The sequence below is a fragment of the Corvus moneduloides genome, chromosome 17 (assembly GCF_009650955.1).
Source record: "Corvus moneduloides isolate bCorMon1 chromosome 17, bCorMon1.pri, whole genome shotgun sequence".
NCBI classification, from domain to species: domain Eukaryota; kingdom Metazoa; phylum Chordata; class Aves; order Passeriformes; family Corvidae; genus Corvus; species Corvus moneduloides.
The window spans coordinates 279061-305350 of record NC_045492.1 but is presented as its reverse complement, the minus strand read 5'-3'; the positions used below and the strand labels follow the sequence as shown (position 1 = coordinate 305350).

General features: G+C 40.3%; 1 protein-coding gene across 8 annotated transcripts in view; it reads left to right on the top strand.

Moving 5' to 3' along the window:
• Window positions 1-751: 751 nt before the first annotated feature.
• The window catches only part of RBM39 (RNA binding motif protein 39), a 29123-nt gene continuing 3584 nt past the window's right edge, over window positions 752-26290 (top strand). Inside the window, exons 1-16 of one of the 8 annotated variants that reach the window (XR_004243516.1) lie at window positions 752-1039; window positions 4143-4206; window positions 6065-6114; window positions 7178-7372; window positions 12800-12865; window positions 12974-13027; window positions 14406-14523; window positions 15135-15287; window positions 15831-15968; window positions 17504-17569; window positions 18589-18793; window positions 19005-19082; window positions 20657-20837; window positions 24677-24709; window positions 25721-25796; window positions 25944-26049. Coding sequence is in view for 6 of the 8 variants with exons in the window: in XM_032127063.1 (XP_031982954.1) it covers window positions 4156-4206; window positions 6065-6114; window positions 7178-7372; window positions 12800-12865; window positions 12974-13027; window positions 14406-14523; window positions 15135-15287; window positions 15831-15968; window positions 17504-17569; window positions 18589-18793; window positions 19005-19082; window positions 24677-24709; window positions 25721-25796; window positions 25944-26049 (1389 nt within the window). In the remaining 2 variants the exon portion in view is untranslated. Of the gene's footprint in view, window positions 1040-4142; window positions 4207-4429; window positions 4503-6064; window positions 6115-7177; window positions 7373-11521; window positions 11907-12799; window positions 12866-12973; window positions 13028-14405; window positions 14524-15134; window positions 15288-15830; window positions 15969-17503; window positions 17570-18588; window positions 18794-19004; window positions 19083-20656; window positions 20838-24676; window positions 24710-25720; window positions 25797-25943; window positions 26050-26290 lie in introns of those variants that run through there. The other 7 variants (XR_004243517.1, XM_032127068.1, XM_032127067.1 and 4 more) reach the window with 7 other exon arrangements.

The following is a 26290-nucleotide window of genomic DNA, read 5'->3' as shown; positions in this document are numbered from 1 at the left end:
AAGCACTGTTAATGAAACAAGACGGACTTGTTTAAACAAAAACACCAGTTCCCTTCTGAGTTAAACATTCAGCTTCAAGACTTCAGCAATCTGCAGTGGCTTGGGCCAAAAGCCGCACCAGAAGGGCAGGCCATTGACAGATTTACTTGGGATTGAAGTGGCTAAAAAATCTGCAAGACACTGCTGGCCTGTTAAGGGAGGTGTTGTTTCTGGCAGAAGGGTACTGCTGAACACCTTCGGACATTGCTAATCTGAATGAATCAAGCCCTCGGCCAAAAGGAGGAAGATCAGACCACAGACCCTATTAATTCATCACGTCAGCACAATCTCTGGTGAAGGAACACAGTAATTTCGCCCTCCTGCCCTAATCCACTTTAGTTTGCTGGAAAGCAAGAACCTACGACAAGGCCTCGGCATGGTGCTCAGAATATCCTGAAGAACCCCTCCGAAGGCAGGGAAAGAACGGGCGCTCAGAACGCACCGCAAACCCACAAGCTGGGCCCCGGGCCCCGGGCGCAGCCGCAGCCCCGCCCACAGCCGGCCCCAGGCTCGGCCCGCCCGCCGGGCGCCAGGCGGGCGTGCAAGCTCTCGCGAGAGCTCAGAAGCGCGTGACAAAGCCACCTGTCTACCCAAGTCTCGCGAGCATTTCCGCCACTGCTTCCGGTTGCGATATCTCGCGAGAGGTGGCGAGCCCGGGGGTGCAGGGCCTTGTTTGGCCGTGCATCTCGCGAGAGCCCCTGCGCGGTACGCTGGGCGCCCCCGTGCCGTGCGCGGAGCGGCGAGCGGTCGGGCGCCATTTCGGGAGCAGCCGCGGAGCCATAGACGGGGCCAGACCGGCACCGGGACGGACTCACGACCGCGCTGTCCCTAGCCGCCCGCTCCCCGCGGCTGCCTGAGCGCCGCTGTCCATTTAAGGTTCAGACGCCTGGAGAGGGTGCTTGAGCCCTCGGGCCCATCCCCCACCGCCAGCGCAGTGACGCCGGAGCCGCCGTTGCTGGACTAAGGGGCCCTAGCGAGGATCGCACTGCTCGTGGCGCAGGTAATTGCTCGTGGGGCCGGGGCCCCCCCGCCGGGCAAGCGGCGGCCTGGTCCGCGGGCTGCTGCGGCCTGGGTGTCTGCGCCCCTCCCGCCGCCATGGCCGCCTCGGCCCTTCCCGCGGGGCCGCTCTGCCCGTCACCGGGACCAGAGCTCCCGGCGGCCCCCGCCCCGCCGCCCGGCCGTGTGCGGTTCGGTTGTTCGTGGCCACGTCGCGGACAGACCCAGCTACCCCCGGCATGGCGCTGCCCCGCCCCGGCTCCCCCCTACAGCCCCCCCCTTCCCGCGATGGCGCTGTGCGGAGGGACCGGGCGGGAGCGGCTGCGGGGCTGTTCGCCCTGGGAGACGGGGCGGGGAGGGGCGGAGGTGGGGCGGGCGGGGAGTGAAGGCCTTTGGAAGGAGCGAGGTAGGAGGGCAGCCACAGCAGGGTAGGCAGCACTGGGCATCACTGTTTCTGGGAAACCGAATTCGCTCCGCGTGATCGTCTCAGGAGAGTGCGGGAATTCTGACTGAGGAGTTGCGTGCAGACGTATGGGTCCTGCTGAGAGGCGATCTGCCCTCCCGAGGCGTCGGAGTCCTCCCTAAAGTTTCCTGATGCTTTTCCAGGACACTACATGTAAAACGTGTAGAATTGTCATTCATTGGATTTCTAAAACAAATAATTTTGAGAACGGAACCCTTTTAAATTCCTTTTATGTAATACAGTACAGCACAAAGAGAGAGTGTTTCTCTTCAAAATAGTGACTAGCTCAGTTGCAGTAAATTTCCTGTCCCTTTACGTTTTCTGTAGATCCACAAAGTTTCAGGTGTAGTTCATTCCTTGTTTGTTTTGATGGTTTGGGAGGGTTTTTTGTTTGCTTGTTAGGGTGGTTTTGTTATTTTTTTTCCCTCTACAAACAAGTTAGTCGCTTTTTTGAGCAAGCTGAAAGGCTTTCAGGAAAATTATTTTGAGCATCAGTGTTTAATGAAAGATATTTGAAAATCTGTCAGGATTTTCTAGTCATTTGAAATTATTGCGAACTTTCATTTGTGATTTTAAAAAAAATACTTTCAACTCCATATGTAGCATTATTATATGCATTACATATATGCATTACAGGGCTGATAGCAGGATTCTGTTACATAGACAGAACGTACTCTGATAACATGCTATTGTCCCAGTGGAAGTGTTTTGTAAAGAGTACAAAGGGTACAGATTGCTGGGGTGAGGCCAAAGGTCCACGCAGTTCAGGAGATTGTCAGTGATGGTGGCCAGCAGTAAATGCCAAAGAAAGAATGGGAACAGCACAGTCACACATTGACAGTTCTCTCTATGTGCACTTAGTTGTGGTTCACGGTCACGAGGCGTGTCTTTGTTTAATGAAAAGCTTTTTCTGTAAACTTTTATGGGTTTGGGGGGGTTTTTTTTGAACACTGCATGTGCTTATTTTTCTTTGTCGGGATCCATAGTGCCCTTCCACAGTGAATTCAATGGCTAAATGCTTTGTGAATAAGGACCATTGTTTTGAACCCACTGGATGATAGTTCATTCACTTACTATTTGGGTGAATGCAGTAATAGTCCTTCCCTCTGCACTTTTCCATGCCATTCAAGGTTTGATGGTCCCTATTGTGGCCACCCCTCTTCAGGATGAATAATTCCTCACCAAATGTAGCTGGATATGTTGGTTAAATTACACATCTGAAACTAATTTTGAGTGGGAGTTGTCACCGGTGGGAATTTTTTTGTAGAATTCTGGGTTTGGCTTTTTCATGGCCCTTAGTCATACTGATGTACTATTTATACTACATACTGGTAGAACAGCAGTGAATTAAATCACTTGCATGTATGTAGATGGCTTGAAAAGCTGAATATAAATACTGTAGTAAGAAGTAAAATTGAGCCATTGCACTTAAATGAAGGATGCTCATATCTCTAAGTGATAGCACTATAGCCCAGCAGGTAGTAATTTGAAAATGAGGTTAGTGTGCCTCAGTTAAGTAATTGAGTGTGAACTTCCAGTGTTGTGATCCTGCTTGAGGATTGTGTTTTATTCTAGAATGTATTCCTGGGCCAGGGTCAGATGTGCTGCAGCTCTGGTAAAGCATTCTCAATTATGACATTGTAAGTGGCCTGTTTAAAGAATCTTGATGTGTTGGAGCAATTTCATTATTCTGCCCAAGTCTCGGGGCAGCACAGTTCCTGCAGTAGTGCCTGTAGACAAGGTGCAAGAACTAACCTGTATGATTAAAAATCCATTTTATTGTGCACATGCAGGGAAATCTTCGCTGTTGGGCTGTCAGACTTGTATCTAGAGGACTGGCTATTCTTGAGCTTAAGAAAGAAAAAGAAGAGAAACTTTCCCTAAGAGATTTGAGGAAGTTAATGTCCAAGTTTAATTCCAGGAGTCTTGAGAGTTGCTTAATTGCATATGCATAGGGAGAGGAAATCAAGTGTCAAAGTGATTCAGAGTATAGTAAACATAAAATTATATTAAAGGGTTGAAATTGGAAAATAAGAGGAGCAACTAAACCCAAAATGTTCATGGTGCCAAATGTTACCTGGTGTGGTGGGTCTTTTTTGTCCGAGAAGTTCCAGACTGGATGGACTTTATGTATGCTTTAGTAGCTCTTAGTACTGGAATCATAACTATTTTCCTGTGGCCCCTGTTATGCAGGAGGCTGCATTTCTCAAAGTACCACAGTGTCCACATCCTGAGGTTGATAAATGATGATGGCAAAGGCTAGGAGCTGTGAACAGGTTTGCCTGATGGTGCATTGTCCTTTGGTGAAGCTCTAGCACTTCTCAAGATGGCCACCAGAGCTGTGTTTGTGTGTCATAAATACACTGTGCTCTTTGTTTTGAAAGAAATTGGTGGAATACCTCTGGGGTTTCCTCTGGCTAATGGTGTTCAATCACATTTTGTTGTTTGCAGCCGTAATTACTTTGCACACATTCATTATCAGCTCACTGGGCAAAGCTTCATTCCAGTTTTTGTGGGAAATATCTACCGAAGCCCTGCATCGTGACTTTGAGCCAATGCAGCGATGACCTCTTAAGTAAAAGCTGTTGCAATATAAAGCACGAGGGTGTTTTCCAACTCAGGTGGAATTTACTTCTTCTTTCAGGTGTCCTGAAAAAATGGCTGATGATATTGATATTGAAGCAATGCTTGAAGCTCCTTACAAGAAGGTGAGAAAAAATATGCCAGTGAGGTCCTGTTTACCTTAATTTAGCATTATTCATGAAACTACTGCTGAACTGTAAACTAACATCCCTGGAGCCCTCATGATTTATCTTACTGGACATGCATTACATGTAACTGTCAAGTTAATATATACTGTTAATGTAATTATATTGTGCAGTAGTTTCACTTCAGCGTGATGAATAAATGCCCATCTATCTCTCTTTGTAGACTTGCCTAACGATATCTCACCTCTACTCCCATGAATTCACCTTTGATTCCAGTGTGAACTGTCAATCATAAGGTAGTAATTGAGTGACGTATCGCTGTACCGTGGTCCCCTAGGTTAAAAAAAAACCAACACCAAACACCATCAAAACAAAACAAAAGAAATCTACCCAAAAACCAACTAAACAAAACCAAAACAAAACCAAAACAAACCCCAGAAACCAAAATCCTAAAACCTTTCCTCTAAAATTGCCAAGTCTAGTTTGGTATAGCAACAAGGTGAATGCAGTGGTTTGGGAAAACAGCAGGGTTCCAAGAATAACCTTTTCACCAGTCCCATGGCAAGTAAATATTTGAACAATCTGCTCAGTGCGAGAAGAGTGGGACTTGCTTTTAATGCAGAAGGCTGCTGGCGGTTAATCTTTCAACAGGGCAGATGAAAATCAATTGCTGAGTGAACGAATTTACAGAAATTCTTGGATCCCTGAATAGAATGTTCTTAGCGAGTAAAAGACAGTATCACAGTCTGTGGTGTCATTCTAAAATAAGCTGTTGTATTCTTCTGTCCTAGTTGTTTAATTAGGAAATGTTGATTTTTGTGTGAAATTATTATCAATTAGCTTAGTGATGTCTTTCACTTAAACCAGCAGCAAATGAATACTGTCTTTTTTTGTTTTCCACCAGATGGTGGTGAAGTGTTAACAGACTGCATGCTTTAGCACTGATTTTGAAAGAAATGTATATAAGTTTAAGTTGCCTAGGAATTGTACTTTTGATGTAACCAATGTGATTAAACTGTAAAGCCAGTATATAGATTACATAGCAGCTATTGTTAGTCTATTTTGCAGTGTTTATTACAACTGTGTCATGAATTTTGGATGAGCATTCGTAAGTTTTAAGTGGTATATTTAGTTTATGTAATACTTAGCAGTTACGTTTACATCTTGAAGAGAAAGTTGTGAACTGTTGTGTTAAAATTCTTGTGTCCTGGCTTAACATGGATATTTTCCATGTAAACAGGTATGGAAATAGGGAATGTTTAGGCTGGACTGGTGGATTATTGATGGCTTTCTTGGGAGTCGACGTTACTAAAGCAGTGTGAATCCCTGTTTGCTTCAGGGCGAGATGTGTGACAGAGGTGACATCAAGCTCTTACAACCCTTCAACGAAAATGAGTGAAGATCTCGGGAATGGCATCGGTCACAGGAATTCCATAGTGGCTGGCTGCTAGTGTAGCCACGGGGCTTAGGCAGAGATAGCCTTGGTACTAATCAGAGGGGCTCGCAAACACCTCAAACTTCCTCTTAAATTTTATAGAAATAACATTTAGCCACTTGAGTGCTGAATTCTACAGGATAACTTGCTCTCTAAACCATGTAAGGAAGTATCTACAATTTAATACACACTTTTAAATGATGTAAGTCTTGTATTTTGTAATTGTATGACTTAAATTTAAGCAGCAAAGTGGTTAAACATGCCTATCTAAATTTTCTAAAGCTTTCCACATTAAGCTGTAAACAAGTAATTTAGTATTAAAATTTTTGTTTTTTATTTTCTTATTCCTATTCCCATTACCCTTTGACCACTTGAAATATTTCCGCTTCGTCCTCACGATGTTCTTCTATCAACCCTGCTTAGGATGAGAACAAATTGAGCAGTGCCAATGGCCACGAAGAACGCAGCAAGAAGTAAGTATTTTCTCAATTCTCTACATTTGGGGAGAGGCTGCTGATTTTCGTGGACTTGTGAATCCATGTCAATAGTGTTTAAAGAAATAAATTGAAAAAACTCTGTATTTGCAGTTGCAGCAATTTGGAAATTTTCTTTTGCTTGCAGATGTGGTTAATACCCTTTGCAACTGATGTCATCAAAATTGTGGAAACATTTGCTTAGCATCAGATAAATATACAGACTTGTTACGTTCAGCATATTTAATTTTTTTGCTGTCTTAAGTAATGGCCTGAGCATCTGTTTAATATGTGTCTTATGTATACATGCAGATATATTTTAGAAACTAGGAGAAACTGTAAGCTTTGGTGGTCTCAGGCTGAGATGGAGGAAGAAATTTGTGAATAACCCAAATGCAGTAATGGAACAGTTGCTCACTGTTTTTCAAATACGAGGTATAATTGACATACAGGTTTTAGAAGTTTCAATTTTCTAAGTAAATGGGTAAAGTTACAAAAATCTGCAGTTTGCCCCAAATCTATAACAGCCATAGACTTAAAAAAGCAAGTGGCTTATGAGTGGGAGTAGCAAGTAGGAAGCAAAACTCTTAAGCAGCATGTTACAGACTGTTGGCAGGGAGTATTAAGAGGAAACAACCTTCCTTTCCCCCAGACTTGCCTCTTCCTTTCTATTTTTGTTGTGTTTTGTTTTACTTTGCTATATATAATTTATTCTTAGAATTGTGAAGCTGTGTTTAAAGTATGTTTAAACGCCACATGAAGTACTGCAACTGCTATGTACTAGATCTAACACTGGAAGTGTGAGTTTTTAGTCCTTTTACTCTTCTGAAAGCATTCTCTAGCAATTAAAAATTTTAAAATAGAAATGCGCTGTTGCAAACTTGACATGGCTCACGATAGAAGATTGCTGACATGCTTAGCCACCCATTTAACGAAAAAAAGTATAAATACCAACAGGTAGAAACTTTTCCTATCAATGTCTGTGACATCAGAGGAAATGTGGAATGTGGGGTAAATAACACTGAGCTATGTGTGTAACTGAAGTTGCACTTTTCTTTTTCAGGAGAAAAAAGAGCAAGAGCCGAAGTCGAAGCCATGATAGAAAGAGGAGCAGAAGTAAGGAACGCAAACGGAGCCGAGATCGGGAACGGAAAAAGAGCAGAAGCCGGGAAAGGAAACGGAGCAGAAGCAAAGAACGTAGACGCAGCCGGTCTAGGAGTAGAGATCGCAGATTCAGAGGCCGCTATAGAAGTCCCTAGTAGGTTATTTGTTTAGAGTTGCATGTGTGCTGCTTCAATGTTACAATGTGGAAGGTTAAAGTTTCGCTCTGCTTTCTAAATTGGCCAATAATTATCTTAGAAAAGAAGGTGAGAGGTTAAGCTTGAATAATGTCAATAAATATGGAGTGAAAAAGAGGAGGACAGTAATATTCCTCTTCTAATTTTCATTCTTAGCCAAACATAGAGATGGAAAAGCAAATGAAAGAATGTGTACAGCTGACTGGAAAGCAAAGTTTATCACAAAATCAGTAGCAAAGTTTATCACAAAATCAGTGTAAGAACCAAATTGTCTCTGTGTCCTAACTATCTTAAGTATATGAACTTGATGGTTTAACAGTCAAAAAATTAATAGTAGTCTGTTACTTTGGTTACAGGCTCATAAGCCCCTTTTTTTTTCGTATTACTAAAGATTTTTACTGTCTTGCTGTTCTTAAACATTAAATTCTCTAAATGAATATTCACACAAACACATTCCATGTTTATGCATCCAAACTGGAAGCATCTTGTCTTAGCAATGCCTATGTGTTGCGTATTTGCCCTGCTTTTTCTCAACTTGTTTAGAGGCTGACAAGAATTCTTTTGTTCCTCTCAGATATTTAGTTTGATAGAACTTCAGCAATACGTAGTTCCAGGCATTTGTAAATAAATTCTCGAAAGATGTTTTTTCATCAGTTATCATTTCTGATGGTTTGTACTGTGGCTCTCCCCTTTGCTTCCCATTGCTTCCTTCTGCAGAAGCACAGTGAGAACTGGGCTGTATGCTTGACTGTCATTGATTACCTGAGACTGCTCTTTGTCTCTGCTGTTGTCCAGGTCTCCTCTCAACTGTTGCCAAATCTTGGAATGCAAGATCATGTAAAAAGAAGGCATTTGAAAAGGTGTATTTTTTTATTCATGACATGTAATGTCACCATGATGGAGAACTCTCTCAAGATGTTGGAGCAGACAGTGTTTGCCTTCTGATAAATTGTAGGCATTTGTAGGCATAAAATTCATGTGCAGTTTTATGCACATGAATGTTTTTCTTGGGGCTTTTTGTACTCTTGGACTACAGACAAAACTTCCTGAGGTCTCAGGGTCTCATTGTGCTAAGTCACCTGGATGTTGTAATTTTCGTAACGAAAACTTATTGCAGTTCCTGGGTCCTCTGAGGTGCAGTGGCATCCTTTGCATCATCAGCCCTGTGTATGTGGGCATCATATTATGTATTAGCCCTGCTTTTCCTTTGTCTTGAATATCAGAGCCTCTGTACAATGCTCTGGGCTTCAGCTGTGAAGATTTCAGCAGTGCAGAGTTGGCTTGTTTTCCTACAACTCTTGCACCTGTAAGATTACAGTAGCTAGTTGGGTTGCGCCAGTGCTGCTGTTGTGGATCAAGATACAGATGACCATGATCAAAAACTTCAGCCTTCTGTATATGGAGCCTGCTGGTCTCCTCACCTCCAGTGCAGTGTTGTGTGAAGAGGATGTACCTTTGTCTCCTCTTGTAATTGGGACTTGCTGCATTCTCCCAGCTATGTTGGAGGATTTTGTTCTTTGTTTTTCTAGTTGTCACTGGGTGAGGTAGTTTTTCACCTGGAGAAACTTGGGAGTTCCAGTATTCTGGTCTTCCAAAATGATTTCCTTAAGCAGAGGTTGAAAGTATTGATGTTACTACAATAATCCATGCCTGTTTTAATGCACTGAGATATGTTATGCCAAAAAGGTAAATGGTTACAAGGAGTCTTTTTTGCTATTCTGACACTCTTCCATAGCTGTTTTGGGTGATTTCTCTGGTGTTGAGGCACAGTGAACAAGAAGCAGAGATAATCTAGTATGCTCTGAGGATACATAGTTGTGCTTATTCATTTGATAGTTTGTTCTCTGCTTCAGTTGCCAAAGTGTTGCTTTCATTTAACCAAGTAGAATTCTAGTGTGCTTAGATGGGTTAGTGGAAGACTGGTATAGGGCAAGCACCTGTATCCCAGAAGCTTTGGTGTTCACTGTCGGCAGTCAGCAAGCAGTTGCTGTTATTCAGTTGTAGATGATGGATGGTCCTGTTAAAGTGATAAACATGCTAATGTGATTCCAAAACTCTTGTTTTGGCTCAAAAGGTGTGAAAGAGAAGGACCTCAGAAGATGCGGTTGTGGAGAGCTCTTCATTTCCTGTTCAGGCTCTTTAAATGCAGAGACCCACCTTTAAATCTGTATAACAGGTGCTGAATTTCAGGGAGACAAAAACTTTGGCGATTGAGCCTTCCCCATCACCAGCCACCTTTGGATCTACCAAAACTGGGCTTTCATTTGAAGAAGTCTTCTCTGTATCAGTGCCATAAGCTCAGTGTTTCAAAAGTGACTGCCAGAGTACTCTTGCTGGCTGGAGAATTTATTTCTGGAATTTCTCCTTGTGGGGCTGTTCTGGTAGTTCTGGGTTGGAGTTACTGCTGGCAGGGTTGTAGCTGACTGCAGCATCTAGATCAAAATGCTTTATGCCTTCTATTTTATCTTATTTTTTACTCTTCCTCCTCTTTGTGGTCTTTCTCATTAGCTTTATAAAGGCTCTTTTTCAAGCTGATATCTGCAAACTGAGATGGTTTTGCTGGTGGGAGCAGTTAGGAGGAGTCTCAGCAACAGTGAGAGAAGTAGTGTAGGTGATTCTGAAGGAAAAGAAGAGGGTGCTACAGAGAACCTGAAAACTTCAAGTTTGTCAGTTTAGGCTTGAGGTTGTGGTAAAATGTTTTACTACTTTAAAATTAGGTGACTGGCTTGCATCGCTTAGTGTTCACAGGGGTATTTTTTCTAATGTTATTTTCATGTATGTTGTCCCTTAAGTGCTACATAGCTGTATCATTAGGTTTCTTAGGAGAAAGAACTTGACTGAGTAGTCTTGCTTAGACATCTGTCAGGCAAATCCCGGCCCATACAGTAGAAGTCACTTAGACCATCCTATTTCTATTCTGAAACCAAGAATTTAGACAAAGCTGTTAGGAAAACAGGTTTATTACATGACGACTCAAAGTTCATTGTGATTCTCCTGGACTTTGTTAGCCAAAGTTTGCCTTGTCTGGCATTGTTTTGTCAAAGTCTTGAATATGAATGAGCAGGTAAAAGCTGATAATTTGCTGGCTGTCTTCTGACGTGACCATTTTTGGGCCATGTGGCATCACATAGGTTTTGTGAAAGTGTGTGCTTTGGCTGCACACAGGACTTCGGCTTACAAGGAAGGTGACTCCTAGACATAGAGATTAATGGCTTGTGACTTGGTGCTTCTGTACAGGTTAGCAGGAACTGGGCAACAATTGTAGAGACAGTAGAAGCAAAGAAGAAACTTAAAATCCACAGCTTTACAAGCAAGTCTCACTAGAAAAACACAGGGAGAATACTGTTGAAAAGGGATTTTGAGAAGGTAACTTGGACTCTCACCTTGCCCCAGGCAGCTTTCTGCTTGGTCTGTTCCAGTGGTCTGGGATTTCTTAATGTTGCTCTCATGGAGTTTGTAAATGAGATGGTACTAGTCAAGAGTGAAAATGGAGACTTTTGGAGTTGTGGTGGGTTGTGGGTTTTCCCTGCCCCTTTTTCCTCTTCCTCCCCCCCCAGCCCCCTGCTTGTGCCTGTATTTGAAAACTGTTACTTCTCAGTTGTTTGTGTTTTGGTTTTGTTTTTCATTAGGTTTAGACAAATACAAGATTTCTTTTATTATTTCCTTGAAAACTCATGGTCTTAAGTACTTATTATTGTGTAGTTGGTCTGCATGTTAGTATTCTGGAGTCACTGTAATTGGTTTGTTTGGCTGCATTTGAATTGAAATGAAAAGCACCATGTTTTACATCAGATGTGAAGGTGCAAGGTAATCCCGTGTCTGATAAGAAGCTAGCCTCTGGAACTAGTACCAGTATTTCCAGATGCAGCTTTTGGTGGCTGTGCCATAGGTATTGAAGACTCTGAATAGACACTCCCAGCAATAATTTGTCTGGACTTGAGCAGAAAATTGAATAATTTATTCTAGGCAAAAAAAAGTCTGGTTTTGATCAATAGTGATCTCATCTCAACATGTGCCTGTGTTTTATGTCTTATTTTCTCTTAATAAGTAGTTATCTTCTCTTAATAAGTAGTTTCTAAATGGTCTTTTTTCTTTATTTTTTTTTCCAGTGTTGTACAGGGCCATATTTCCCTTGCTTTAACCTGGCCAGCACGGTTTTGGATCTTGGCCCACTACTTCCACCTGTGTCATGACACGTTTAAAAAACGGGCATCTTCCTACTTGTGGTGGATGCTGAGTTTAACTATAAGCATTACTGCTCCATTGAGGAGCAAGAAGACGTTTTTCAGACAAATTGCCTGGCCAAATGGATTTAGTGAAAGACTACTTAATGTCTTCAGCCTGCCATGTCTTTCAGGGTGTTTCCCATCAATGTGTAGCCACAGCAGAAAGAATCAATTGTGTACAGATGGAAAGCCAATGCCCAGTGCACAGCATTCAGTCTGTGCAGCAGTGCCTCTGCGCTTGGTGGAGATACAGGAAGAATGTTAACAGGTGTTGTTCTTTGCCTTTTGAACAACTCTCTACCAGGAGATCAAATTCAGGAAGAACGCGATAGGACGAATCTGACTGCTCGTGTCACAGTCTGTTCCTGTGTGCCCCATTAACTAGCGAGAGGACTGTCCTTAACATGGAAGCAAAGGGCAGATTACAGTTTGTTCAAACAGACTCTGTGACGCCTGGAGAATTAAATTAGATTCAGTCAAGAGATTGGATTCCTTTTGTGATTACATGTCTGTATACAGCTAACTGCTGGGTTCACTGCTTCTGTGGTTTGGCGGCCATTAGGAACTTTAAGGAAGCTTCATTTATATATTTGTAGCGCTTTAGTGGTGAGAGCTGAGACAACGTTAGTGAATGTATCCCTTGCAGGTGTCTGCAGGGATCCACTTTGGTTTCCTCTTGCACCTTAAATTTCATGGAACTTTCGACTTTAAAATGTTACACTTGAGCAAGTAATCCTGCCAGCACCACTTGGCATACAGCTCTGAGGCCGAGTTCCAGGCCATGAGCGTTATCCTTTGCAGTCATTGCCATGTAGAACTTGCATGTGGACAAAAAACCAGGTGAAAATGGTTACAACAGTAATTGTAGCTCAGAATAGTTTTTATGTACAAATGTGCTATGACTGACTGGCTCATGAACAGTCCTGCATATTCTGGGATTTTGTGATGTAGGTGAAAGTGAGAGGGGATCGTATTCTGTGCCTTATGGTCTGGCATGTATTGATAACCTCTTGATAATCTTATGCATGCTGTGGGTGATGCTAATGGAAATGTTGACTAGTTCAGATGCAAGGGTGGGTGAGCGCTTGCAGTGTAATGTGAGTACAGACAGGAAGTCTTGAATTCAGGTACTCAGGTGTCTTGTCTTTTCTTCTGCCATAGTTCTGGTCCAAAATTCAACAGTGCCATCAGAGGGAAGATCGGTCTGCCTCACAGCATCAAATTAAGGTTTTTGACTTTTCTTTGTTTTTCATTACATCATTAATAGGTTTTATTTAGAATCAGGGGTGGTATATTTGAAGGTTTTCTTGTAATCTTGTTGATCTTTCTTTTTAGCAGACGTCGCTCCAGAAGCAAAAGTCCTTTCAGAAAAGACAAAAGCCCTGTTAGGTATGACTCTTTATGTGTGTTTGGGTTTGTTTGTTTTTGTCCAGTTGGAGTTGGAAAAGTGATGGTGAAATAATGCATGACTACTTGCTCTTGAGCTTATAAGTGGTGCTGGAATTCATTCAGGAAGCCAGTGAGAGAAGAACATTGATAATACGTTGCTTTCTCCCCATGTCATAAAAGGTTGTAAATAATGTCAGTTTGCAAAACAAGTCTTGCTTTGTTTGTTTCTTGGGTTTCTGTATTCTCAATCTTCTTTTCATTGATTGTGATTTAAATTAGTTTTCTGCTAAATTGTACTTAATAATCTAGAGTATGGAATGGAAAAGTACAAATGCTTCTTTTTACTGTTCAGTATTTATTTGTGTTATTTGTAGAGAGGCTATATGCCTCTGGAATCCAGGATCTGCTTATCCATTCTTAGGCTTCTCATTTAAGGGAATAGGATTTAGATAGCTGCTAATGAGATTATTCTCTTACATTAATGCAGTTAAATTTAACCAATCTCGTTTTGTTTTTCAATGACTGGCAAACTCTTACTGAGATAATTCAGTTTAAAATTTTATTGTGGATTCTCGGTGATTAATATCTATGTAATTATATTAACAAAAATACATACTACGTGGCTGGAAACTCATTCCAGGATCCACCATGCTACTTCTTGTGTAACTTGTACTTGAGTACAAGTCACATTTGTTTAGATTGAAAGCTTTGATATGTTCAAAGTGGTGCATCTAATTTCAGCTAACAGTTTAGTATTGAAATAAAATTATTCTAGTTCTTAATGTGTCAAGGATCAAAGTAATTATTCACTATTCATAGTTTTTTATGGGTTAACAAGCTGAAACTATGAAATGGGGACTGGGAGTTTATTTACGTGGATGTCAGTATTACGCGGTGGCTGTAGTGACTAAAGTGACTGGGTAAATGCAAGATGTGAGTTGGCATAGCCTAGCTCGCACTACTTGTCTGAGAATTTGAACAGCTGATCTGTGCTAGTTCACCCCGTTTGCCTTTGTGTTCTTGTCCTTTTTTGATGAAAAGGACATGCAAGCTCCAGAATGGTACATGGTACCAGTTCTGGACAGTAGCAAAATAGGTACCTCTGTTTAGTTTGGGCTTCTGTCCATAAAACAGAATTTTTCAGTTGTATTTGATGCTCACAGTTGAAATAGGATATTCAGTCATGTTATAAAAGTAAACAACTTACCATGTTAATATTTGGTATTCCCTTCAGTTCTTAACTATGCATTTTTAATACAGCAGGCATGTTTTTTCCCATCAGACTGTGAAGTACTGATCATTTAGTGTTTCGTGTGCGGTCCAAATATGAATTAACTTAATTCAGCTTATTTTTTTAACTGAACTTTACTCTTTCCAGAGAACCTATTGATAATCTTACCCCTGAAGAGAGGGATGCTCGAACAGTGTTCTGCATGCAGTTGGCTGCGAGAATTCGACCAAGAGACCTGGAAGAATTTTTCTCTACAGTAGGGAAGGTAGGTGATAGGGAAGTTAAATGATTCTGAATACTGCTTCAAGCTGTCCTAGTACAACTTGAGTACAAGATTAGTATTTTTTCAGAATTGTAAGCGTGTGGCTTTCTGGAGCTTTGTATATCTGTGCAAAGGGGGATTAATGATGAATTAAGTACTAAAAGCTTTGAACATGAAAATGTAGTTTCTTAGTAGCTCATTGTTCATGTGATGTGAGGCAAAAGATGTTGATGCAATTCTGACTCAAACAACTTTATTTTTCATATTTTCTTTTTTCAGATAGGTTTTTCAGTTACAGCGTAATTTGAATATTCATGTAACTTCTAAGCTGGAAAAACTTCATTTGTTCTATCAGCTGTAAGGTTCTGGTGTAAAGCATTAGAGTGCTTCAAGTTCTGTCACTATATTTGACTTCAAACAGCAGCTTTAATGCTAGCTTGCCTCTGAGATATGTTTGTTAAAAAAAGATGTATGCTGCTGTAGATTTTTCAGCATAATTAAAGCCATTGGCTTGTCAAATAATTCTCAGTATTAATACCTATCTGAGAAATAGGCTGCATCAGGCTTTTTCCTTTATCTCTAAAAGTATTTCCATCTCTATTCTTGCCTTTCAGGTTCGTGATGTGCGAATGATTTCAGACAGAAATTCCAGACGTTCAAAGGGAATTGCTTATGTTGAATTTGTTGATGTTAGTTCAGTGCCCCTGGCAATAGGACTGACTGGACAGAGAGTCCTGGGTGTACCTATCATAGTACAGGCATCACAGGTGAGGAATTGTAAACCTCATTTTTGTTCATGCAGAGTTACACCTCTTGTATCTTGATGAGAAACTTAAAGTTTGAAAATTTGGTTACCACTGAATGTTTGGAAAACCTTAACAAGGATGATCATTTAAGCTAGTTATAAATGGACTTCTGTTTCCTGGAGATAACAGGCAAATTAAAGTGATTCAAAGTTATATAAAGGCATTAGGAAAATACAGATCTTAAGCAAGTAGTAGTAATTTTAAGTGTTACAGAATTGAAAGCTATATTGTGTATGCTTTCCACATTAATTTACTGGGTAGAAGCCAGAATTCTGCATGAAGTTGTTCAGTTTAAAGGCTTCTGGAATCTCTTGTCTCTGTACTTCGTCATGGGTCTTGGGTTTTGTAGCTCTTAAGTTCAAGTCTGATGAATAGACTGCAGATCATGCAACAGCTTCTGTTTGTTTGGTGAATCTTCCAGTTTTGATTTGATAGATACAGACTTCTTATGTTAGGGGTTTTTATTAATTTCTTATAGAAGGTGAATTATTATTTTCTCCTTAGGCAGAGAAAAACAGAGCAGCAGCAATGGCAAATAATCTGCAGAAGGGCAGTGCTGGTCCTATGAGGCTCTATGTGGGATCATTACACTTCAACATAACTGAAGACATGCTTCGAGGAATCTTCGAGCCATTTGGCAGGGTAAACTTTAATTTGGCATGTTGTGTTAGTTTATTTGAAAAACGTAGCTTAGTTGTAGAGCACTGGCAGCTTCCGGAAATAATTCAGCTTCGTACTCACAAAACCCTTGTTGCTTTCTTGCACTGCTGTGCCCATGCATCCACAGGCCTTAGGTATGTGGGTAGTGTTGGAGAGCAGATGAGAACTTGGATTTGTGATGGTGTCCAGTGAATATGAATGGTTTCTTACAAAGCTCAGAATTCAATGAATACCTGAAATTAAGGAACAGGGGGGAAAAAAAACCCAAACCAAATAAATTCCCTATGTTGTATCCCACTCCGGCAGCTTGTAGTATCTTTCCCTCCCAGGATTGTGAATGGGAGCCCCATTTCACAGGTTAAAGCACAAAATACAGAGCTGAGGTCTCTGAGTGTAGTACTGTCTGTCATCTGTTTCTGAGGACTTTTTGCTGCAGATTTTGCTGATGTTAAGACCATGAACTAGCAGTGTGTCCTGTACAGCTCTGACTTGGGCCCATTCTCGCTCCTGAGCATTGGGCTGCAGGATGCAGCATGGCTGTAAGTTTATATAGAGAGAATTATGGAAGTGAGCGGATAAAATCTGAAGTTTCCAGTGGAGATATAATACATGTTAGCCCTACTGTGCTATGGTACTGGGGTATATATCATTTAGATAGGGGAAAAGTTAGATACTCAATATGCTTCTTAATAGGGAAAAAGAAGTCTGTTAATGTTTGAGGTTTTTGCATACTTTCTTTAGATATGAACTCTGCCTCAAACACGTAGCAATGCTTTTCACATGCTGTATTCAGAATCAGTATTCCTTTAAATCTCTTGTGCAAAACCTTGGAAAATTGCTACAATTGATTAAATTTTAATCCACATGTGTGGCTGTTATTCTTGTGGTTTGGGGTGGTTATTTTTTTTTCCTCAAGGTCTGGCAGTAGGATTAAGGTAGTTTAGGAGGCTTACATGGAGAGCTGTGAAGATCTTTCCTTCTTATTCCATATGGTCCAGTTCTTCCCAGTGCTACTTTATGGCTAATGGGTAACTCAGCAATGTGTTTTAAATTCAGTAACTGTAAACTTCTAGGAGCTCCCATATACCAATAGTTATTAAAATATACAGCTGTTTCTTAAAGACCCTGGTCAGTCATGCAAACTGCTTTTCTTAGCTTGTAAAACAGGGTTTCTCAGCTTTACAAGAGGTGCTATGATCAGTGTGTTTGATAGGATCTGGTCATGTCTGCGTGCTCATTATCTGCTAGACTTCTGCATCAGGACCAACCCTCTGCCTGTAGCTGAGCTCAAAACCCTTATGTTTACCTGCTTCTGTCTTATTATCCAAGTACCTATTTAGCTGTCTGTATACTAATTTTGAAATGAGGAAGGAATGAGAAACTGATTTAAAAAAATAAAAGTAGTAGTTTCATATTCATGTATGTGTATTTGACAGGGCTGTTTTCATGTTGTGTTCTGGTATCTCGGGGCTTGTTCCAAAAGATCTGATAATAAGTAGCTTTATTCTTACCTTTAGATTGAAAGTATTCAGCTCATGATGGACAGTGAAACTGGACGCTCAAAAGGATATGGATTCATCACGGTATGACTATAATTGCCAGCTTTCTTAGACAATTTCTGAGTGTAACCTTCCCATGTAGGAGAGTATCTCTATATATAAACCTTCTGTGTATATCTGTGTGGCTGTATAGTAGCAATGGAAACATAATACACAAAGCATAACCTATATTTGTTGCATATACATAGTAGCTACTAAATTGCAACTTTATATCTCTGTAGGTCTCATTTTAGAAGTGTCATGTTGCAGGATGCAGCACTGGCCTTTTTCTTTGTTTCTGACAGTTGTCTGGGTGTTGTGAATGAACAATGAATGTGTTTAGATAGAAATAGTTTCCTTTGTAATCAGTGCCTGCAAAAGCAAATGCTACCTTCTGCAGGCAAAGACACTAGTGAAGACTGGTGTTTTTTATAGCTGAAAATAATTGAATTTGAGCTTTTTAGGGGAAATAAAATTTTAGAGGCTGAAACTTTCAGTTGAAAACATCTTTCCTCTTTACCCTCAGGTACACAATTTTGTGAACTTGAGTTTCTTGACTGACCTGGCAATTTGTCATGGGGAAAAAAGTCTCAGCTGGGACCTCTGGCACGTGGACACAAATGAAACCAAACTTACTATATAGTTCATACTTGACGGTTTTAACACTGATAAAATGCTTGTATGTTTATTTTGATGTTTCGCAGCATAAAGCAGAACATCTGTTTAGGAATAACCAGTAAATACCATGGCAGTTACAAGGTTTCAAAGGAAGTGAGTGTCACTCTTGAAAGAGAACTGCAGCCATGGGTTTTGTTGATTGCAGTTTCTAGATGCTGTAACTTCAGCAATATGTTTAAATATGTAGTACCTAACTATGAGAAAGCAAATACCAAAATATGCGTGTGTTTGGTTTAAATGAAAACTACAGAGCACATTTACGTTAGCTCGTTGCTATTACCTTGAAGAGTTTCTCCTATTTGTGTAATTGTGGATATTACATACAGTAGAAGTGTTGCTGAATCCTGTAGGCGGTATTACTGAATTTGTGTTTTTTCAATCTACAGTTCTCAGACTCTGAGTGTGCCAAAAAGGCCCTGGAACAACTCAATGGATTTGAGCTGGCTGGGAGGCCAATGAAAGTTGGACATGTAACTGAGCGTACTGATGCTTCCAGTGCTAGCTCATTTTTGGACAGTGATGAGTTGGAACGGACTGGAATTGACTTGGGAACAACTGGTCGCCTTCAGCTGATGGCAAGACTTGCAGAAGGTACGTGTAATGTTGAATAACAAGTGTGTGAACATACAGAAGTTTGCAGAATTTGAATTAAAACACTCCACAGAACTGTTAGGATAAATGTATGAAACTTCTAAATGCATGGTATTTTTTGTCTTCTAACAGTGAAGATTTCTGATACTTCTGTTACTGCATCCCTAACTGAGTGAAAGGTTTGCTCCAAGGTCTCTGTGTTCTGTTCCAGGTACTGGCTTGCAGATTCCTCCAGCTGCACAGCAGGCTCTACAGATGAGTGGATCTTTGGCCTTTGGAGCTGTGACAGGTAAGAAATGATGACCTATATATATATATATGTTTTAAAATTACTTTATAAATTTGAGACAAGAGGTACTTAACTATGGTTTTTGATCTTTTAAAATAAGAACACAGGTGTTGCAGCATGTTTTACAAACTGTAAAACACTGCAAATCCATAAGCAAATTACTAGTACCAGTATATCACAATTTGGATGGGTGTGATTCACTTTGCATATTTTCCCAAATCTGCTGGTTTTCATCCCAAACCTTTATCTCTTTACTATTCTCTGTGCTAGTGGGGATTTGTATGTTCTACTGCAGTATAAGTGTTGACTTTTAAAAGTGACAGGCTCGGAACTGGAAGGGGATAGACCCATTTAGAAAAACCAGAGCTGTACAAGGGGCAGGAAGGTTATTAGGACTTTATGGGGGACACATCACAAAGATGGCAGCAGTGTTTTTACAGCATGTGTCCTGGTGAGGAAAGACACTTGACATTTTATGTCAGGGAATATGTGTGTTGCTTGGATTTGGCTGTAATTGGATGTGTGTTTTGCAGGTGGGTATGCTGGAATAAGGCTGAGGGATGTGATTGCTGCTGCTTAGTTCATAGCTGGCCAGCAAAACAAACTATTCATGGGGTCTTCAGAACTAGGAGCAGTGAATAACCTCCCTGAAGGTTACTTTTTTTTTTTTTGCTACTTTTGATTAATACTAAGAACAAAGGATATGAAACTGTTATAGCAGTAGAAAAGATCTGAATGTCACAAATAACCCGATGCTGGAACATGTGGGAAGTGTAAGGAAAGTAGCAAAGAAAAGGTGGCATTGCTGTTTGCCTTCCAGCAGAGCTTGTGATGGAAATGATTCAGACTTAATAAGATAGGTCTGAATCATATTACTGAAGGTCAGGTGCAGTCTTAAGAAGAGCATACATGTGAAGCTGTAGACAGTTGCTAAAAGAATATAATAGAGTTGTTCTAGACATGTACCCTTGAAAGGAAAAGGAACTGGCTAGTGACAGAAAAATGTCAGTTGTCTGAGAAGGATGAAAAAGGTACAGTGGTGAGAAAAAAGTGTGTCTAGTCCAGAAAAAGAAGGAAAGGTAGCCACCACTGAAATTAGATCAACATTAATGCAGTTTATAAAGTGGTGTGGCAGTTTTGTGTAGAAACACATGTAGGCAATTAGAAATGAGAGTAGTGTTTTAAAATAACACCAGTCCTTCTCATCCCTGCCATTTATAACAAACAAGGTCAAAAAAATCCAAGCTCACTGAATCAAGAACATGGCCAAAAACATCTGACACAGCGGAATGGTTCAGGTGGCATGGAATCAGCATGAGAAAACATGGCTGTGGAGAAATAAATGATGAGGCTGAATACTGGTGTTTGAAGAAGATGCATGTTTAGCAACTGTAGAAATAAAGGCGGTAGGGGTAACATTGTTTATTCCACTTGTATTGTACAAAAGGAATAATGCAGACATGTGCAACTTAAGTAACTTCAGAAAAACATAAAAATTTTTGCTGCCGTAGAGTCATGAGCTATCCCCAAAGTGAGATTTGGTTATGGATTAAAGATCTCTTTACTCTTGTTAGAGAAAATTACTACCAGGAATTATGTCATTGTGGGAGACTTTAACTTCCCCGATACAGATTGGAGAAGAATTGCTAGTAATAATGGTGGGGCCCAGATATTCCTGGATGTGATATCCGACAAATTTCTTCATCAAACACTCACTGACTCATGAAGAGGGGATGCTATTTTAAACTCAATTTGGTAAGTAATGAAGATGTTATGGATGAGAATAGAAATGACCATTGACTTGAGGGATCATGAGTTGCTCACATTTAAATGGAAGGATACACAAACAGGTCTAACTGATGGTTGAAGAAACAAGGCAATTAAGTCATCTGGTCTGAGCAACTTGGGTGTTTGAACAGGCAGGATGTGAAAAGTTTCTTGTGTTTCACATTGCTAATGCTGTGTTGGGTCTGTATTCTACAGAAAGAAGAAAAAGTCCTGTTAGTGTGGGCTCCACACTAAACCTGGGTGATTAGCTACCTCAGAAGAAATAAGGAATGACCACACAGCCTGTGAAGAATAGGGAAAAGGGACAGATAATAAAATAGTGTTTTTAGTTCAGAAAACAGATAAAAAGATAATTGATAATTGTCTGTCAACAGTCAGATTGAGTTAGACATTATGAAAGTCATGAAAGCAATAGATGAAGGTTTATCAACTCTTAAAGAAAAAAAAAAAAAAGGCAGTGGGACTCAGGTGGATGAAAAACTACTCCCAAGAAGTTTCTGTGTATTTAATTGCCTCAGTTTGTAGTGGGGCACTGGTCATAAAGTTTGGAATTTGAGGAAGGTACGCTACGAATATGTAGTTCAAAAAAACTGAAGATTATTCCTGAGGTAGAAATGAATCTAAAAGAGGCTAATGTAAACAGTTCAGAGGAGTAAAACTGATATGAAATGAGTGAGGGAATACATGTTGTGAAACATGAGGTCTCATCTTTGGTATTGTTAATAAACATGTTAAGTCCATGATACGGTATATAGCTGAAACATGTAACTCTAAATTACGTGCACTTGAAGGAACTGTCTGGCCAGATTCTGGACCTGTTACTGACTAGACTTTGCTCCTTCAGAAGTTATTCTAAAGAAGGGTAAACTAGGGAATATTATGAAAGTATGGCATACTGACAGAAACTGCATTTAAAGACCAAGAGTCTTTGATAAAACTGCCTTTTCTAGGCAGAGGAGGAGCAGTAGTAGAACTCTCTTCCTGCTGATCCTTGGACTCCTGTCATTTGGAAGTTACTAAACTGGAGAAGTGGGTAATAAAGGAAGTACAAGGTGTGTCAAGAAGCTGGCTCAGAGAAAGAAGGATTTTTTTTTACAGGCAAAAGCTAGGAAAGTTGGAGGCTGTTGTTAAAGCCACAGTTCAGGTGTTGGGCTGGTCTTGTGTAATATTTACATGAATGAAAATGGTCAGCGGTAGGAATGAGGTGAATAAATGCGTAGGTGCTGTCGATAAGAGATAAGAGATTCTTGGGGTGTTGTAAATTGTTCACCTCTTCAGGGTTGAATCAAATTCCAATCACATAGTCTGGGAGCTTAGCAGTGGAAGAATGGCCAAGGAGGAGAAAAATACCTAAGTACTTCAGTTTATCGGTGCCAGAATATGACCTGGCAGCATGATGCATTGTTAAAATATCAGCTGTGTTCCTAGAGGCAGACACGCCTGAGTATCTGAGGTGTAGTGTATACATCCACAAACACTTCTGATAATCCATGTTCAAGAGGGGGTCAATCAAAATAGGGAAGGTAAAGAATTAGTTTTATGGGAGACCTGAGAATTTGTCCATTATTCCTATGGAGAAAATTCTAGCAGGAAAAAAAAATTGAAGCTGAACAGTTTTAGCTGTTCTCTGTCTGAGCACAAGAAATTTAAAATAATCGGCCTGTAGAACGTTCTTCTAATGCTTTGTGGGACAAAACATTCCTTACTTGTGGAAGGAGCTATCTGTTTATGAAAAAAATTGTGATGGTGTTCTGCAAAAGAGGAAGGATAGGTATTATCATCCTGGACCTCGATTTGGTCTCTGTTATCTTCTAAGTAATGACTCGGGACACTGGGCAATACTTGGCAGGCTTTGGCCTATTTAAAGCCATCTGGATTTAAAAATAAACTTACTGTTTTAAGACACAAAATGTTTTGATAGATATGTCTGTATTTCTGCTTTCTCTCTACGCTAACCATGCACTCCTATCATGCTACACTTGCTGCTCTTAGAGGTGATATATAAGAACATACTGAAAAATTGACCTGAATTAGACAGATGTATTAATTTTAGTTTCCGCATACTATTCAAAACTGCATGTAGGGAAACACGAGTTGACAGTAAAGAGTGACAATGAATTTCTTAATTTGGAGTGATTTTAGAAGTGAGAGGAAAGGACCATTCTTCAGTCACGAGCAACAAGAGAATCCGGTTAGTTGGTAAAAGATCTGGTGAGCAGGGGGTTATGTTACAAAGGTGGTAGATAATTAACCTATGAAACTGTTGCACAGGATAGTGGTAGCTGACTTTGCTGTGTTTAGAACAGATCTTACTTGACCCTGAACAGAATTTGTGTTGGTGATACAAGCAAGTTTACCATGTTTGGTGCAGGAATTCTGGAGCATTTGTCTCTAGAGCCCCAGGCTGACCTACATAGACAAGTTCAGCTGGACATGATGGATTGGAATTGCAGAGGAAAAAGTGTCTGTCTCCTCATCTAAATTGAGAGAGTTCGGAGATCTGCGGGGTTTTTTTAAATACCTTTGTTTTCAAAAGGGTCTGAGTATTAATTAACTAGGTAATTAGTTACAGATTTGGCCAAAACCATGCAGTTTCTGCAGAGAATACAGGCTAAGGTAGCCTTTGCTATGGTGATATTTCTCATTCTATGGAGGTGAGGACTTCCTGTCTTCAGATCTGGATGGAAAAGTGAAACATAGCCAGCTCTTTTTACAACTCAGCCTTCAGAGCTTGCTCCTTCCAGCTCTTGCTTTTCAGTATGGTTCCTGATATGTATTCGTTTTTGCAAGGCACTTGGAAAGGCACTTGAGGAAAATCTAGAGAAAAAAACCATTTACTCCTGTTGGTTCTTCAGTGTTGTGGAGGAAATCTTATTAGAAAGGGAAAAAGTGTGTTGATACCTGGTGCATTCAGGTATTTCCAGGTAAGCTTGGAAGCTTACTTGGTGCTCATCACTTTGTTACTCTCTAAATGAGTGGATTAAGGTGATGGTTTGCTTCAGTCTTCTCACACCTTGTGTCTGTTAAATGGAACCATTATTGAAGGGGCTTATGCTTTCAGTTCTTGGATTCTGAAGTTTTCTGTTAGTTCAAAGATGTCAAGTATTGAAGTCATGTACTTGGAATAGCTAGAAAGTCTGCATTTGTTTGCTCTTACCACTTAGAATTGGGATAAGTGTATGTTGTTAAACAAGTAAATAATGATGTTGTTAAACAAGTAAATGTTTTCTAGGCAAATTACATGTTCTGAACACTTGAAAACGTTTTGAATTTGAAAAATACCAAAGTTATTTGTATCATTATGCCATCTGTATGAAAGGATAGCAGATGAAGTATTGCCTTATTCTACTTGAAATGAAATTTGATAACTGCTTTAAGAATGTTAGGTTTGGATAGCTGTGTGTTTAACTGCTTTCTGGTAGTAAAGACGTCAAACCTGTAAAGCGTGTCAAAATTGCTGTCATTATTTTCTCATGGAATAAAACATGTCTTGTAAAGAGTTCAATCACAGCAAAAGCAAGCTGGGAGTGATACACTGAATTAAAGGACATGGTCATGTCTGTCCTTTTTAGGGATTGTTTCTCTTTGAAATGCTTTGTGGTCATGGAATCTGTCAAGGACAGAATATTCCAGGAGACAAGCTGAAATTAGTGAAACTTCACAACTAGAGAGGAACAGTGAGACTGGGTTGAGATACTGGAATAAGCTCTTAACCACAGAAATACAAGCTGAACAACCTGGCTGGCAGGTGATGATATAGTGATGCTAGCAAGCATACTAATTAACTTCTCTGTATTTTTCTTTAGATTTACAAACGAGGCTGTCTCAGCAGAATGAAGGTAAATGATCACTTGATATGACTTGTAATTAGTAGGTTTTATTACTGAAATGCTTTTGGTATAGGATTTGCCCGTACCTGAGAAATTGTATCCTGTTAGTTAAGTGTCTGTGGGGAGTCATGCTGTGATTGATTTTTTGACTGAAAATTCTTTGTAGCATTTTCTCCAGTGTTGGTAACATTCCCCAGCCATGTGTTAGTCCAAGAAAATGTGTGGGTTGATATCTGTGATTGGGTAGGAGTGTTTTCCCTCCCTTAGAGAGGGGTCATTTGAGAACCAGGATTTTGGATTTACTGTCTCTGAGTTGCTCATTATCTGACTGCACAACCCTTAATGTCTGAAGTATATGGGAAAGGGGGGCTCTTATTGCAGCTCCATTGACAGAAGCCTGAAGCCTATGGAAGAGCAGCCTGTGGGGCAGCATTTAATACAATGTACTGGGATGATGAGCAGCAGTAAATGACAAGTAATAATTTCATAGTTAGAGGGAAGGAGCAGTTTCAGTTGTCAAATGCTTCCTACAATCTGCATTTTCAAGGGATTAAAGAGCAAGTATACTATTGAAGCATAATTCAACATGCTTAAAACAGGTTTTAAGAATTCCACAAGGTGTCTGTCCTTTGCTGTGCAGTCAGCTGAGGTAGTGCTGTCCTGAGCTGCTGCTGGGCTTCCATGAGGAGCAAAACATTAAAGGTGCTGCTGACATACAACTCAGGCAGACATTTTAGATGCAAATGAAGATGCCTGCATTTTAATGTTTAAATTGAAAATCTGCCAAAATCGATGTACACAATTATATTTTCACTTTTCAGCTTCAACTGTGATTCATAATGTGCTGGTTTTTGTATTGATTTATTTAAATGTATCTATCATCATTAGTGTCTGGTTTTGAGTTTTGCTTTCCTGCCTTCAATTTGTTTAGTCAGAGCTGTTTCTCTTATGCTGAATAAATTAGAGCCCTGCATAGCAGATTCTTAAATATGCTAATGGATTTTTTTCTCATTACAACAGTTCTGGCTGCAGCTGCTTCTGTACAACCACTTGCGACACAGTGCTTCCAGCTTTCCAACATGTTTAATCCTCAAACGTAAGTGATTTACCATTGTCTGGCATTTGTCAGTGACTTTAACATGTAAGAAAGAAATCAGAATGTTGCAGGGGTGGGTTTAATAGGTTTTGGGGGTGGATTTTGTCTGAGTGATATCTCTGTCCTGTTTTTCCTTTCCTTATATAGTGAAGAAGAAGCTGGCTGGGACACAGAAATTAAAGATGATGTGATTGAGGAATGTAACAAACATGGAGGAGTTATCCACATCTACGTTGACAAAAACTCAGCTCAGGTATGCCTGGTTTCGGGGGGGACACACTGAGCAGATGTTAGGAGTTCTGTTGCTCTCTTTTGTCTAGGGGGAGCGTTACAAATTCAGGACTTTTTCCTAAACTGAGCCAAAATTTCTTAGTTTGTGCAGAATGTAGGTGGTTCCTCCTATTGTGAATCATTGTGTGTAACTTGGATGTGGGTACGAGCAGCTTTCTGGTGCTGCTCTTGCAGGTTTACCCAGCTGAAGTTCCTGTAGGAGA